The 15,910-nt window shown below is 56.5% G+C and overlaps 1 protein-coding gene and 1 non-coding gene across 2 annotated transcripts in view; both read left to right on the plus strand.

Moving 5' to 3' along the window:
- The first annotated feature begins 735 nt into the window (after positions 1-735).
- FAM83F (family with sequence similarity 83 member F) overlaps positions 736-15,910 on the plus strand; it is a 35,848-nt gene continuing 20,673 nt past the window's right edge. The window contains exon 1 of the mRNA XM_075552621.1: positions 736-1,230. Within this exon, the coding sequence (XP_075408736.1) occupies positions 736-1,230 (495 nt within the window). The remainder of the gene's footprint in view (positions 1,231-15,910) is intronic.
- Positions 14,691-14,826, plus strand: LOC142452167 (small nucleolar RNA SNORA15). The gene has a single exon (XR_012785202.1). It is a non-coding gene; the product is annotated as a small nucleolar RNA SNORA15 (small nucleolar RNA).

Here is a 15,910-nt window from a genome sequence, read left to right on the forward strand (position 1 = left end):
CAGCCTGTCTTGCCCAAACACACACACACACACACACACACACACACACACACACGCATGCACGCATTATTTCAGATTAAAATGGGAAGGGAGGTTGTGCACAGATTCCACCCTAGCTGCCTCCAGCCTTTCTGTTTGGGTGGCTTCCCTGATTTTTAAGAAAATTTTACAGTGGTGAAGGTGTTTGATTGACAGCCCCTGGAGACCTGGAATCTGAGAACTGGGGCGCCATGGGCAGACCTGGAGTTTATTAGCATTTCAAGCATACAGGCTAACCGCCCCCTCCCCAGTCCCCAGCATCCCCAGGAGTCATCCCCAGCTGTCCACTTGTACTGAGCCCAGATCCCCGACAGGCGTGGTTCAGCTTGACGCCCCAAGGCGCTCGGGGAGGGGGCAGGGAGCTGCAGGAACGGAGGTTAGGACACTGACCTCCTCCACCCCACCCCACCCCACCCCCCGCAGAAGAGTGGGAGGGAGCCGCATGGAGGGCGTCTTAGCATGCTTGGCCCTGGAAGCCAGGCGACGCGCCCACTCCGCAGAGCGCCCAGGCAGAGCAGAGAGAGCCGCCAGGGCCGGACCCTGCCCTCCGCCCCGCACGACGGCCGCGCCCACGACGGGCCCGCGCGGATTGGGCGGCGCGGGGCCGCTGGGCGGGCAGAGCGGGCGGCCAGGTGAGGCGCCCGCCCCGCGGCCGCTCCAGGTGCGGCTGGGCGAGCGGGGCCACCGCCGGGCGCCATGGCCGAGTCGCAGCTGAGCTGCCTGGACGATGCGCACGTGAACGAGAAGGTGACCGAGGCGCAGGCCTCCTTCTACTACTGCGAGCGGCGGCGGGCCGCGCTGGAGGCGCTGCTGAGCGGCGGCGAACAGGCCTACTTGGAGCGGGTGCAGAAGGAGCGGCTGAAGAACTTCCTGTCGGGCCAGGAGCGCCAGGCCCTCCGTGCCACCTGGCGCCCCTATGAGGACACCGCCGCCGCGACCGCCCGTGGCAAGGGCAAGGGCAAGGGCAAGAGCAAGACCCAAGCCGTCGGGAAGGCTGCGGCGGAGCCCACCGAGTCCCTGGCTTACTGGCCCGACCTCTCGGACACCGAGGTGCCCCCACTGGACCTGGGCTGGACAGACACCATCGCCTACAGGGGCGTCAGTCGGGTCACCCTCTTCACCCACCCCCCCAAGGAGAAGGCCCCCCACCTCAAGCAGGTGGTCAGGCAGATGGTACAGCAGGCGCAGAAGGTAGGCCCTGCCCCGCTCCCTCCACGCAAACCCCAGGCTAACAACCTCTGGCAGGCACATGGGTCCTGCCATCCGCACCTGGTGGGCCTGTGCTTCGGCCTCCTGAGAGGATGGACGTGATTGAGGTGGGCAGATGACCAGGTGTTGACAGTAGCCACAGGTGCTGCCTTTTCACTCTTCCTGAGGAACGGTGGGGGCCTCGGGGCCTGTGGGCCACCCCAAGGCCTGAATGGTTGACTTGTGTGCAGCTCTGTCCTTCACAAAATAGTTCGCCGCCTTTTTCTCATTTGATCTCCAAAATAACCCCAGCTGGTGGGATGGGGACAACACCCTCTATTCTAGAGCTCAGTTTCACTGGGAAGAATATCCACTGCTGTCCACTGTTCCCTTGTCTAGTCCCATTCCAAGTGACCAGGTCTACTTTGGCATTTGGAGACGATAGATCTTTGGGGTAGCAGACAGCCTTGGCTTTGTCCTGAAAAACAGCTGGTAGGTTCAAACTGCTCACCTTATGGCTAGCAACCAGCCCATTATGACAGAATGAATGCATTTATTTGGAGCACCTACTGTGTGCCTGGAAAGAAGCCTTGGTGGTAGCATTATGGTGTATGTGTTGAGCTGCTAATCTCAAGGCTGACAGTTCAAATCCACCAGCCGACCCTGGAGGAAAAGATGAGGCTGTCTGCTCCCATGAAGATTCACAGTCTCAGAAAGCTCACAGAGGATTGATTGTCAGAAAAGGCTGGCTGGCAGTGGGCTGTGTGCCTGGCATTGCTAGGCTCTTTGACAAGGCTGGTGCCTGGACCAGGCAGCTCGGAGAGAAGCAAAAACTCTTAATAATCACATCTGCTTCACTTGGCTTCTCACAACCACTCCAGTTGAACGGAAATGACAGTTCCACAGTAACTGGTCAGAGTCCTGCAGGACCAGTAGATTGTGGAGCAAGGGAAAATGTTTCAACCTTTAGTCTATGCCCTGGGTAGGACTTCCAGATCATTCAAGAGGCCCAGTTGTATGTGAATTACAGAGAAACAAATGTCTTTAGAGTAAGTTTTCAACTGGGAGACGGTACTAGAAGAGTATACAGTATGTTGATTATCAGAAACTCATGTTTTCATCGAGCATCCTTTATTTTCATTTGCTAAATCAAGTTCCCTCCCTGAGGTTTGGGAAGAAAGACCAGCAACCTTTGGTGCCCAATTCAGAGTACGCCACACGGGTGGCTCGGGTTCACCACACTAAGTCAACACAGTGCGTGTAGCCGGAGCCCTGGGACCGAGAGCAGATTAACCTTCAGAAGCCTGGGGTGTTGGTGAGCATGGCAGCCAGCAAGAAGTTTCCCAGTCCTTGTTTCCACCCCGCGTCTCTAGGCAGTACCTCCATGGCTGGCTGAACTGGCTTGGCATACTGAATTCTGCAGAAGAGATAGGCAAGTTTGAACACGGAGGAGGGGGGAGGGAGGTGGCTGGCAATCATGGGCTGTGGGCTACGCCTGGGGTCAGGCCTCATGCTGCAAGAAGTTAACCAAACCAAACTCACAGTGGCCCGATAGGACAGGGTAGAACTCCCCCTGTGGTTTCCAAGACTGTAACTTGACAGGAGTAGAAAGCCTCGTCTTTCTGCCGGCAAGACTAACGAAACCTGGATTTATTTAGCATTTCATGTTGCCAGCCTCTGGGCTAACGGTGTAGCTACCTTTTCTCGCTTGCCTTGTGCGAGCCCTCAGAGAGAAGTGGTCCTTTCCTCAAGCTCACTAGTTGTCAAGTTGATTCCGACTCAGAGCACCCGGGTGGCGTTGTGCTCTATGGTGTTTGAAGTAGACCTCCAGGCCTTTCTTCCCCAGCACCTCTGGGCAGGCTCCCTTTTCCTTTGCAACTGAGCATGTGAACCACTAGCAGGACGTCCTTAGGTTTGGAGAAGACAAAAATCAAGAGTCTCGGGTGTTAAGTGACTTGCCTAAAGTCACATCACTCATCAGTGGCTGACTGAGCCTGGATTCAGGGAGCAAAGCCCTTGCCCTTAACCACCAGGACACCCTGCTCTCTGTCTGAAGTGCTCGTGCACAGGATGTAGGCATGGCATTTGAGTGAGACAGCCTGGCCGTCCTATTATTAGAGGAAGGGGCCAGCCCTGCCAACGGAGGCTTCTAGGCCCCTGTGGGATTGATAGGATAAGACTCTTTTGTCATGGAATGTTGTCTCTTTCCATAGCTAACTGTAGAAGCATTAACAACGGTGGACCAGTAAGCTATACGTATTCAAAACAAGCCCTCACCTTAGAGTTGATGCTGACTCATGTCTACTCCACGTGTTCACAGAGTAGAGCTGCTCCATTGGGTTTTGTGGGCTGTAATCTTCCCTGGCGGCATAGTAACAGGTTGGGCTGCTAACCACAAAATCAGAAGTTCGAAACTACCAGCTGACCTGAGGGAGAAAGAAGAGGCTGTCTGCGCCTGTAAACAGTTACCGTCTTGGAAACCCACAGGGGCCATGCCACTCTGCCCTGTGGGGTCTCCGTGAGTCAGAATTGATGCAATAGCTGTGAGCTTTGCTTGTTTGTGTTTGTTTTTTATCTCACAGAGGTAGATCTCACATGCTGGGGGGGAACTGCTGGGAGGGAAGAAGAGTTTTGAAGCTCGATGTGAGAGGTGGGACTTTGGTTCTAGAAAGGCAAGCCAGCAAGGCGGGCAGGACGGGAGCGCTGTCAGCCAGGGGAGTGTGGACCTAAGGCCTGTGTGAGGTCTGGTGCAGGGGCACTAAAGCCGAGGTCAGGGCAATGACCAGCCCACAGAAGAAGCCACTTCTGATGCTGTGGTGGAGATCCCCTGGGACCCCCATCCTCCCTGCCCCTCACCTCGGAACCTTCTTCTCAAAGACCCCCGTAAAGTAGGTAGGCCAGTGAGCTTGCTTCCCTGGCAAGGACTCTGGGGCCCAGAGAAAGACCCGAGTTTTCCCAGAGGCCATGTGGTCGTTTAAAGAAAGACCCAGGTCCCTAGAGTTGGCTTTCACCAGCTCGGCCCTCCCACCTCCACTACCTGTCCCTCCGCTCAAACCTGCTTGTCCATCCAGCTGGCAAGCCACCCTGCATGGCAATAAGAGAAATCCTTCCTTCTTCCTTTCCACCCTGAGGGAGAGAGTTTCCTTTGTTTTCTGCCCCAGCCTAGCTGGGCTGGGAGGCTGGGAGGCAGGGCGGGCCCAGCAGGAGCTGGTTCCTGGCAGAGACCAAAAGGGGTAGCAGGATGTGCTCACCTGGACACCACCTGCGTGCCACGCAGCCTCCGGTTTTTTTGTTTTGTTTTTCTCATTTAAAGCCCAGAATCACCGTGTGAGGTGGCATCATTTCTTACACCCCAGTGACCAGTGCCAAGTCCCAGGGGGAACCGTGGTGACTTGTCCACAGCATGCCCACGCCTGTTCTGGGGCTCCAGAGCCAGAAGAGGGCCATACCCCTGCAGTTGGCAGGTGAATTCTGGCTCAGGCCACCTCACAAGACAGAGCAGAACTTCCCTGTAGGGTCTCCAAGGCCACTCAATGGACATCCTTACAAGCCACATCTTTCTCCCATCGAGCAGCTGGTAGACTCAAACCACTAACCTTTCGGTCCACAGCCAAGCACTTTAACCATGGTGCCACCAGGCTCCTTTGGAGCAAGGAGAGAGGAGCCTGATTATGGGGACAAATTCAGAACATGGGAGGGGCTGAGAGGGTATTATGGGGCCCACAGAGGCCTGGGAGGCAGTGTACCCACGTTCTCTGCTCTGGGCTTCTGCCTCCAAAACAGGTGCTGGGAAGCCAGCACACCAGCATGCTGTGTATTGACTTACAGGGTGGGGATTTTCCATGCTGGCAATCCCTCCTTCTCCCCCCACCCTTAAGTTATCTAATTACTTTAGTGTGGCTGAATGGTGTACCCATGGGCAGAAGGGGTGCCCTCAGGGACCCAGATGTGAGTGCCAGGCCTGGCCCCTGCACACAGAGAAGCCAGGGGCTCTTGTTAAGATGCTTGCAGCTGCCAGCCAGCGAGTAGACTGGAAAGCCAGACTGGGTGGAGACTGGGTTAGGGGACCGGACATCTGCCGAAACCTGGAGGGACCGACCCACGTGTGCTTGGGCCACCAGACACGTGGGTAGAATATAGCCACATAAAATTCTCCTCGACTCTGAACTAGCCTGCTATTTGGCTCAGTCTTCATTATCATACAGATGATGGGTGTCTCACAGAGGGTGGGGCCGGAGGGCCGCTAACCCAGCCCCTCTGCCCAGTCTTTGATGCCAAAGACCTGCCCACAAGCATGTCTGAACTCAGCAGGCAGAGAAAGGTTGCTACAAGCCGCCCACCTGCCTTTAAGCCCAGCCTCCTTGGAGGCTGTTGGGTAGGTCCCTGGGTGGCACAGGAAGCTTGCACTAGACTGGGGGCCTAAAGGTTGATGGCTCCAAACCCTCCTGACCCGCCTCCCCCGCAGTACTGGGGAAGAAAGGGCTGGCAAATGGATTCGAAAAAGGAAATGTTGTAACACCCGGAGTCACCAAGAACCAACAATGAAACACAGACTTGTTTCTCTGTGGGTGGGGTTGGAGGACTTCAAGGACAGAAGAACTCCTGCCATCTCTCCCCATCCCCCACCCCATCCCTGGGCCCCACACTCAAGTGTACTGGCTCCTCATAGGTTACCAGAAAGCCCCCCAGTCCCTGTGAGCACCAGTGATTGTATACAGCAGCGTGTCACCTCCCGCCCCCCCCCCCACCCAAGGGTCCAAGGAGGTTAGAAAGCAAACAATGGCTTGTGCTTAGACCAGGGACAAGGAGATAGCACGAATGCCTGTCCAGGATGACCACTGACCTCAGTGGCGATTGCAAAAACAACCCAGGAGTTGTCGTACTCAAACTCCCTGCTATCGACTCTCGTCTGACTCACAGCGACCCTAGCAGACAGGGTAGAGCTGCCCTGTGGGCTTCCTCCTGCAAAGCAGCTGGTCATGGAGAACTTCTTTGAGAGGTTGAAAACAGAGGACGGGCCTGTGCACAGGCTGGGGCAGCACAGAGGCCCCTCCTGTTGGTCTGAATCTTTCGGCACCAGGATGAGAGGTTGGAGATGGAGACGTGGAGCAGAGATAGAATTTAGCCAGGAATGTGAAGTTGAGAAAGGTTTATTGAGGCAGGGAAAGAACTCCTTGGAGGGAAGGGAGAGCAGAGAAGGATGGGGCATCTTGAGCCCCCAGGCAGGTTCCGAGAATCAGCATGTTAGGTCAGGGAAATCACGCCTGGCAGTGAGGCTGTGGGACATATACAGGGCTTGAGCCAAGGACGTATGTGCTGGTAAGGGGAAGGAGGGCCTTCTGGTGCTGCAGTGGCAGGGTCTGAGTCAGGGCAGGGTCTGAGTCAGGGCAGGGTCTGAGTCAGGACATGGTCTGTGAGTAAATCGTTCCGGACCACTGAGGGAAGGGGCTGTACAGACCCTGCCTGAAGTGATAAGCTTCCTTGGAACCCTGGAGGCAGGGACTGCACAGCCCAGCTCTGGTCTTGAGAGGTGGGGGAAGGGGGCTGCACAGTCCAGCAGCCTATCTTTCAGGGGAGCTGGGGGAGGTGGCTGCATGGTCCAGACCCGACCCAAACATCCTGGCCTTGCGGCTCACAGCCCCGCATGCAGCCCAGTGAGCCACCGAGCTCCCGTGGTCCTACTGGGGAGCTATTACTCGAGAGGAGCTGAGCTTGTCACTGCTGTCCCCAGAGGAGCAGGCCAGCCTGGTTGATTGGAGAGAGTGGAGTGGGCAGCCAGACAGTCCCCAACCCTGGCTCTGCCTCTTGACGTTTTCTTTGTCCCCTTTCCTTTATGACCTGGCTCAGATGGCACCTCTTCCTTGGCGCCTGACCAAAATTCCCAATCCAGGCACATCCTTTGTTCTCAGAAACGGCTGCCCGTTGCCCCATTTTGTGTAGCTCAATGCCCACTTTGTGAGAGCTGCTCCCCCCTCCCTGACCAGAAGCACTGAGAGAGCAGAGGCTACCTTGGATTCCCCCCCCACCCCCACCCCTGCTTCAAGGGCCCAGTGAAGTCCCCTGCTGGATTCCACACTTTCCAGGGGCAGGGGACTCTTATCACCCTCCATGGTCACAACTGTCTGGCAGCAGGGGCGGGGCAGAGATCTGCAGAAAGACCCCAGAGCAGGGGGCATGGCCTCTGGGGTTGATGGGCTGGGATCAAACTGCCCTGGGGGTGTAGGGGTGGGGGTCACCCACTTCTCCCACCAGGAGACTGAGCCCTGCAGATACAGCCCTTGCCCCTCAAAGAAGTCCACTGCCTCCCTCATCCAGCTCCAGCCAGCCAACCTCCAAACTGACCCCTGCTCTCACCCAGCACTGGGCTGCCCTTGGGGAAGGGAACACCCAAACACACACACACACACACACTCTCTCTCTCTCTCTCTCTCTCTCTCTCTTCTTCCGCCACCCCCTCTCCCCCCCAAGCCAGTAGAAAACATCCCTGGTCCAGGAGAGCTGAGCCACCTCCCAGATCCTCTGAGCGCGCTCTGATTCCCATCAGCCTCGTGCAGAACCCAGGGGAGAGCTGCCGGGTCTGTGCTTCCCATCCTCCTGAGCTGTTCCAAGTGCCTCCTCCCCTTCCCATCCTCCGGAGAACTTTATCCAGGAGCCTCTGAGCTGCCTTTCAAAAGCCTGATAGAAATGCACAGATCACAGTGGGTTTTTCTGTCCCCACCTCCAGTCCTGACCCTCCTCTTCCGGGGAGAGTACAGAGCAAAGAGCAGGCCTCTCTGGGCAGGCAGGGGAGTACAGGCTCCACACACTGTCCCTGTGCAAGTGACTGGTCCATGCCAGCTACCTCCCAGAGCCTTGGTCCTATGCGGGCAGTCAGTGACTCCCAGCTCTCCAGGATCCTGCCCCAGCCTGCCCGGGGCCTCCTGGTTGAGGCTCTCACATGGAGTCTCTGATCCCAGAGCTGGGAGGCCCACATAGGAGACACTGAGTTCTATCCTGATTTGGTTCCAGCTAACTCCTGAGGGTCTGGATGTTGTGAATACTGAGGACCCCTAGAAAGGGTCACCCACCGCCCGAAGTGTGGTGGACTTGTGGGTGGCAGAGCCCAGCTGTGCTCTCTCTCTGTAGGCACCACAGCAGGTCGATTTTCAGAACTAGATGGCCAAGCCCTTCTTCAGAGGTGTGCCCGCCTGGGTGGACTTTAACTGCCAGCTTTGCTGTCAGCAGCCTAACTCCTGAACCTTTGTCCCCCACCCCCCAGGGACTCCAGGAAGTGTCCTGGAGAGTCACTGCTTTCTCCTTCTTTACACAGGGCCAGGGGGAGGGAAGTGCTGGAAGGGGTGGCAGGATTGCTTCCGTGTGCTCCTGGTGGCCTCCTGGGAGCAGGAGCAGGATGACTGTCCACTGCCCCACTCCTCTTCATTGTCTCGTGGCAGCTTGTCAGACTGTGTCTGGTCTGTCTGTCCCCCTCCGAGCTTTCCCTAGGTCTTGAGACTGTGGCCTGAGTTTTCAGTCACCATTAATACCTGGTGGTATCATGGGTTATGGGTTGGGCTGCTAAGATGGAAACCTTTAGCCGCTGGGAAGGAAAAAGACGAGGCTTCTTCTCCATAAAGATTGACTGTCTCAGGAACCCACAGGGGTGGTTCTGCCCTATCCATCAGGGCCACTGCGAGTCAGAATCATCTCGGTGCAATGAGTTTGTTTTTTGGTTTTGTTGGATTCAGGATATGGATAGAAATGCAGATTCTTGTGGGGAGGGTGGGCGCATATCAAACCCAAATGAACCAGTTCAAAGCCTAGAAAGAGGGGAGGGAGGGGGACACCTCTGAGGGCATTCCCCTACACAGACAACCAGAAAGGCCAGCCCAGGAGCCTGATGAACCTTCGCCCACCCCCACCCGGTTCCTTTCTTCTCTCGGTGAGGGAGGAGGCCAGCGTGGTTCGGAGCCGCCCCATGATGTCACCAAGGCCCCAGGCTGCATTTCCTTTGGGAGTGGAGGAAGGAAGGGCTAGAGGCCCTGAAAAATGGGCCACCTCCAGGACTCAGGAGGCCCAGGCCACTGGCAGAGGAAGGCATGCTGGGCTGGGTGCAGGGCGGGAGACCTGGGTCCCCTCTTGTGCTAATACTGGTGGTCCCTGTTCCCTGGGTGACCAAGGGCAGATCGCTAGCCGTCCCTGGTCTCCCTTCCTTTGCTCTGTGAAGAGGGGGTATTGTCTCTATTGACGCGAGGCTGGGTTTTGCGTGCACGGCTGGGAGAAGGACTCTGGACTGTTGAGTGGCGTGCACACGCAGATTAAAAGGATTTCTAGGGAGAGGGCTAACATCGTTAGGAGATGGATGGATACTAGGCACAGGGCCTCCTTTAATTAATTTGGCTACTGCACCACCTTGCAAGGGAAGTGATTGATATCTTCCGCACCCCCACCCCCACCACCCCGAGGGTCAGAGAAAGCCACAAGCGAGAGACTAGTTGGGATTCCAGCCAGCTGAGGCCCAGGCTTGTGTGCCAGCTGCAGCACCTGCAGGCCACCCTTGAAGATAGCCCTGGGCCCCATCTCCTTCCTCTGAAATGTCCAGCAAGGTCTCCCCAGAGCAGAAGTGTGGCCCTGCCAGGCCCTGGGGAGTCCATGGAGTGCCAGGTGAAACTGATGCACAATTACTAGCTGTACCAAACCATGCCAAGCGGGTTAGCAGATCCCTCTAGGCTGGTGGCATGGGGGCGGGTGCCTTGGGGTGGGGTGGGGGACACTGAGCACTGACCCAGGTAGCATCCAGGGATCTACATTACACTTTCTATGGCCACTTTCTACACCACCCCCGGGATCGGTGCCCAGCCTGCCAGGCTGAGCCCCGATGGCTGGCTCTCCAGCCCAGCAACCCCAGTGCCTGCCCCTGCTCCTAGCTTCACCCTCTGGGGACGCTGCCCACCTGGGCTGGGACTTTTTTACTCCTTTTTACTCGACCTGTAGAGGCTGTTTGGGTTAGCGAGGAAAGCCAGGCAGAGCTGGGGTTAGGGGGTGTGGAGCTGCCTCAGCTCCTGACTCTGCCCTGAGACCCCCTCCCCACCAGGCAGACTGAGTCACCTCAGCCTCAGCTCCCCCCTCCCCAGGTCAGCCTGGACTGTAGCTGTTGCCATCCTCTCTGACAACCAGCCACCAACCACTGGGCTGGGGGTGGCAGGGTGGCACTGTGGCCTCATTGATCATCCCAGAGGGACTGTCTCTTCTAAGGTCTGGTCAGCTACCCACCTCCCCTTGCTCTGCTCAGTCATCCCAGGACAGCTTGTCCTTTGGTCCTCATCCCGGCCTGTCCCTACAGGCTGGCCAACATGTGGGAGGCTGTATACATACTCCCCTCAGTGTTTTTCAGTGGTGAGTCACATGGTGGGGGTTGGGTGGGGACAGCAGATCTTCAAAGAGGGGCAATAAATGTCTTTACCTCCCCGCCCCAAGTCACCTTGGCTGCTTTCAGGACTGTCTGGGGCAGCGAGGGTGGGTGTGAGCATTCCTGTGTCCATTCCTTCACACAAGTGTTTCCCAGATGTACTGAGGGCCAGGTGTTACCAGATGAATAAGTTTAATAAAGGTGCGATAAAGAGAAAATAAATTAGAGCACAGGGGGGGCGGTGTTGAGAGCTGCAATTCACCAAGCACTTTAGGTGCCATCCTGTTTAGAATGTCTGATTCCATCCAGTGCCCCCAGCCACCCAGAGACTTTGCGCTTGCCTGGGGCCACAGCTGAGCATCGCAGGAGAGGGTATGGCCTGCTGCTGGGCTGGAGGAGTGGGTGGGGGCCAAGCTGCCTCCCAGGCTCATGCTCCTCCATCCAGGGGCTTTGGTACCGCTCCAGGCGGGCAGCTCAGCCCAGCCAGGAGAGCAGAGCCTTCTCCCAGCGTGGGGGCGGGGGGATGGACAGCTGGGTTAGCCAGACAGGCCAGAATCCCTGAGTAGGGCCCATGGCTAACTCGACTGGCCGCTCAGTGGAAGGTGGGAGGTTTGAGTCCACGTGGAAAGGTCTGGCCATCTACTGCCACCATAGCCACCTTTGAAAAAACCCCAGAGTACAGTCCTACAGTAACACACCATGCCCCAGGGCTGGTGGGGACTGCTCAGGGCAGGCAGGAATCCTGGTGGAGTAGTGGGCTCTATGCTGGACTGCTAAGCTCGAGGGCAGCAGTTCAAAACCATCAGCCTGTCCCAAGGGAGAGAGAGACTTTTTCTGCTGTAATGAGTTGCCTTCTCAGAAACCCACAGGGGCAGTTCTCCCCTGTCCTATGAGTCGTTACGGGTCGCAGGGTCACTAAGAGTCAACTCAATGGCAGTGTGTTTGGGGGTGGGGGGTTAGAGTAGGGCGGGCAGAGGCTTGGAAGTGCATGTTCTCACTATGTTCTCCTCACCCCTGACCCTTTCTGACACACAGAGACCCCCCTTCACCAACCCCCCACCCCTGCACTCCCGACTTACTTGCTCAGAGGCTCCCCGGGCAAGCAGCCAGCTCAGATGGTCTCGCTGGATGGAGCCGTCCAGAAACAGCCGGGCAGGCAGTCCGGCCCTGCCCACACAGCTTGAGGCCCTAACGCAACCCTAAGAAGATCCGAAAGCTCGCTTGTGTATCTTTCGTTTGATTTTTTTTAGCAGCTGATTTATCTTCCTAATTATGTTTAGCTTTAAGCTAATGTTAAAATGAGCTTGCATTAGATAATTTTCACTAATTAAGAGGAACTTAGTGTCGGGGAAGTCGTCCCAGGAGCACGCCATGGGGCAGGCATGAGCTGGCCTGCGATCCTGAGCAGCACGGCCAGGCTGGCTCCCCAGTGGGCTCTTCGCAGAGTTAGCTGGCGGCCTCACCTGGGCGCAGGCAGCCTGCCCTCTCTCCTTGGTGTGTGTCCCTGCATCTGGAGGATGGCTGTTGTGAGTGAGTGACTGCCTCTGAGGGTCAGCACCACAGGAGGTGAGTCCCCAGGTCCGGAGGAGAGCCCTGTAGAGGTTGAAGTGTCAGGGGGGAGAAGGGGGGTAGGCAGGGGGCTAGGAAGTCAACCGGCTGGATGGGCTTGGTCATTAGCCATAGCTGCCAGGGAGCCTGGTATTTAATGACATCTAATTAGAGGGCCTGAACCATCAGAACAGGGCTGCAGACAGCTGGGCAGCTTCTGCTCACAAACCACAGATGTCCTGCTGGTGGGTGGGGAACAGGACTCCATTGGCATCTTGGTCTTGGCCCTGCCCCCTGGGTAGGCCAAGGCTCAGCTCCAAAAGGCTTCCTCAGCTCCTGAGGGAAGCCCCCTGCCACAGATCCTGCTTAAGACTTTTCCCGCAGGTACAGGAAGGCATGGCGGTCACTGCCCCACCCAGCAGGGGTAGCTGGAGACCCAGGCCTGAGCAGACATGCACCCTGGGGAAGCACACGTCACACTGGGCACTGGGGACAGAGAGCAATCCTGGCACAGCCTCTAAGACGAGGGGAACAGGACACAGTGGCAGGGCTTCAAACTGGCCCAGGCCTGGCCAACCAAGCAAACTCGGGACAGACGGTACGCGTACAGGACAAAGCCCTGGCATTGGAGATTTAGAAGCGGTGTAGTGAGCCTGCTCCGCGGGAGGTTGATGAAGATCAAAGATGGCAGCCTTCAGTATGGAAGCAACTCAATGTTAAAAAAAAAAGTCAGAATCCTTATAACTAGACCAAGAGATAGCATCATGATAAAGGAAGAAAGCATTGAAGTTAAAAAATAAAATAAAAAAACATTGAAGTCGTCTATGCTCTGTTTGCTTGGATCCATAACCGATGCTCATGGAAGTAGCAGTCAAGAAATCAAACGAGGCGTCGTTCTGTCGGGCATATTGGCTACACGGGACCTCCTGAAAGTGTCCAAGAGCAAAGATATTGCTTTGAAGACCTAGGTGCGCCTGACCCAAGCCATGATATTTCCAATGGCCTTGTATGCATGTAAGAGCTGGGCAGTGAGGATGGTTGCCTTTGAATGATTGTGTTTACAAGGGATATCGAATGTACCATGGGCTGCCAGAGGAACCAACGAATCTGTCTGGAAAGAAGTAGAGCCAGAATGCTCTCAGGGAGGGTGGTGACACAGCATCTCCTAGTCAATGGACGTATGATCCGGAGGGAGCAGTCCTGGAAAAAGGGCATCATCATGCTCCGTCAAGTTGAGGATCAGCAAACAAGAGGAAGACCCTCCAGGACATGGATTGACCCCGTGCTGGCAATAACAGGCCCAAGCGTAGCTGTTGTGAGGCGGATGCAGGACCCCCACCAGAGAATGCTTCCTGCTTTGCCCACAAGGTCCCTGTGAGTTGGAACCAGCTCCACAGTCCCTAGCAATAATCACCATGGTGAGGTGGGAGATCAGATTACTGGCCGGACCGGGGAGACCATCACACCTTCAAAGCAGCATGGCTGCCCCCCCAATTTGAGCGGGCCACTGTTCACAGCTCTGCTGGTTGAGAGAGATTTGGTAAGCTGTGTACCGTGCCCACTGTTGGTTTTCTAAAAGGGGAGTTATGTTTCTTAGCAGGATGTTGACCCATCATTTTTCCCATTCGGGCTATTCCAGTTTACCCAGATTTTACATGTCTGGTAGTCCAAGCCCTGTTGCACAAGAAGAAGCATTCCCTGCACCAGGAGAGTGTGAGCAGGAGGTCCAGAGGTGCCAGGACCAGAACAGTCTTGTGGGGGTGTGAGCTGATGGTCAAGGAGTGGGCAGAATACCGCACCTCCTAGAGGGAGTGAGTCGGGAGGCGAGGGGTGGCATGCTGAGAACGGAGGTGTCCTACTTCCTCCTGGAAGCACCGTTGTTAGCACAGAGTTAGCTCGACTCTGACTTCCCATGGGCACGGCACCGTCTCGGGGAGAGAGAGGGCTGGGGACAGACAGGCCCCTCGCTCCCTCGCTAGACACCATGTCGGTATTTGCTTGTCTCCTTCCACCCTCGCCCGAACCAGGAGGCAGCCTCCCTGGCGGATGAAAAGCACAGGGTCATGGCGAGCTGGAGTCTTGCCCAAGGTCTCACCGCTGGTGTGGAGCGTCGGGTCTGCAAGCCTGCAGTGCTCTCTGGCGTGACCCGCCCCCTGCACGCTGCAGAAGGGAGATGCGGCAGTCTGTGCCCATCAACATTGGCAGCCTTGGCAACCCACAGGGACAGTCTACTCTGCCCCATAGGGTCGCTGCGAGTCAGACTCAACAGTCTTAAGGTTTGTTGTTGCTTGTTTGTTTTTGGAGGGGGGAGGGTGTTAATCTTTACAGAAACAGATCACCAGGCCTTTCTTCCTCAGAGCTGCCAGGTGGATTCAAACCATCGGCCTGTTAGTTATCAGCCGAGCACCATCGGGAGCATAACAACCATGAGCTCCAGCCAAAGGCTTGTAGCTGAACGGTTCACGGCTCATTGACAGGAAGTCATTTGGATCGGCCCTGATGTAGTCTGGTGACCAGAGTCTTTGCCCACGCATGGCTGAATACTGTGTTTTTTAATCTGTAATCTGCACAGCCAGACACCGTGCCACAATATTGTTTCCCTTGAACGTACTTCCGGTGTGCTGGCGCTTCTTCATGGCATATCATCTGTAAAGGTGAACACAAAGGAAAAGTCTTTGCCAAAGCCAGTGGCCCGTCAGAGGCCAGCAACCACGCCCCACGACCGGAAAGCTAAGCAAAGGGATCAGACTGCAAAGTTGTCTCTGTCCAAGGCGGGAAACTGCTAAGACAGGCCCGGAAAAAGGGGTCACCGCTTCAAAATGCGGATTCTCTTCAGAACATGCCACCAAGTGCCGGTTCTCCGGGGCTTCTCTGTCTTTGCAATCTGGCCCGTGTTTGTAACCCACCCGAGGCCTGGAGGTGAGGTGAGAGGGGACCCTACTCCAGGTGTTCCCCTAAGGGCTGTGCATCCCCCAGGTGCATGTTCACACTGCTGGGTGTGCAGCAGGGACACTCGGCCCAGCCCAGCTGGACGAACAGGGCTGAAGGAAGGCAGACGCTTCACTTCGTGGGGCCACCCTTCCCCACCGTTAGCTCCCAAGCACTCATACGCTCACATGTACACACTCACATATGTGCACACTCACATATGTACATGCTCACATATGTGCATACTCATATGTACACACTCACCTAGACCCTTGCTCACACATTTTAGGGATTCACACTCGCCTATACGTGCTCATGCTCATACACTCTTTCATTCCTACATACATGCTCTCTCTCACACACTGGTTGTTGTCTCCCTGCCCCCTGGAGGCTGGCAGCTTTATCTTGGGCTCCCTGTGCAGTCGCTTCCAGGGCACTGCCCGTTGCTCACAGGCCATGCACAGCCCCCCTGGGCTCCACGCTGAGAAGGCCTCGTCTGCTCCCCATTTTCAAAGGAAGAAACCCAAGCTTAGACTAAGCGACCCCGGCAAGTCCACCAGCCCAGAGATGCAACCGGGGAGACCGCTCCCTAAGCACGTGTCCTCCTCAGAAGGCCCTCGTGTCACGTGGGGTGAGGTCGGGCATCAGGCCTGGGGCATTCGCCCTATTCGCCTGGTAGCTGGGGAGTTGAATGATCCCTCACAGCTGCACAGCCTTATACGGGGAATCTGTGGGCATGACCTCCGGCTGACCTCCCAGCAGCCCCGGAAACAGGGAAGAACGGGGAGACCAGTGGGGACTGGAGTCACCACTGTTCTAAGA

The sequence above is a fragment of the Tenrec ecaudatus genome, chromosome 6 (genome assembly GCF_050624435.1).
Source record: "Tenrec ecaudatus isolate mTenEca1 chromosome 6, mTenEca1.hap1, whole genome shotgun sequence".
Taxonomy (NCBI): domain Eukaryota; kingdom Metazoa; phylum Chordata; class Mammalia; order Afrosoricida; family Tenrecidae; genus Tenrec; species Tenrec ecaudatus.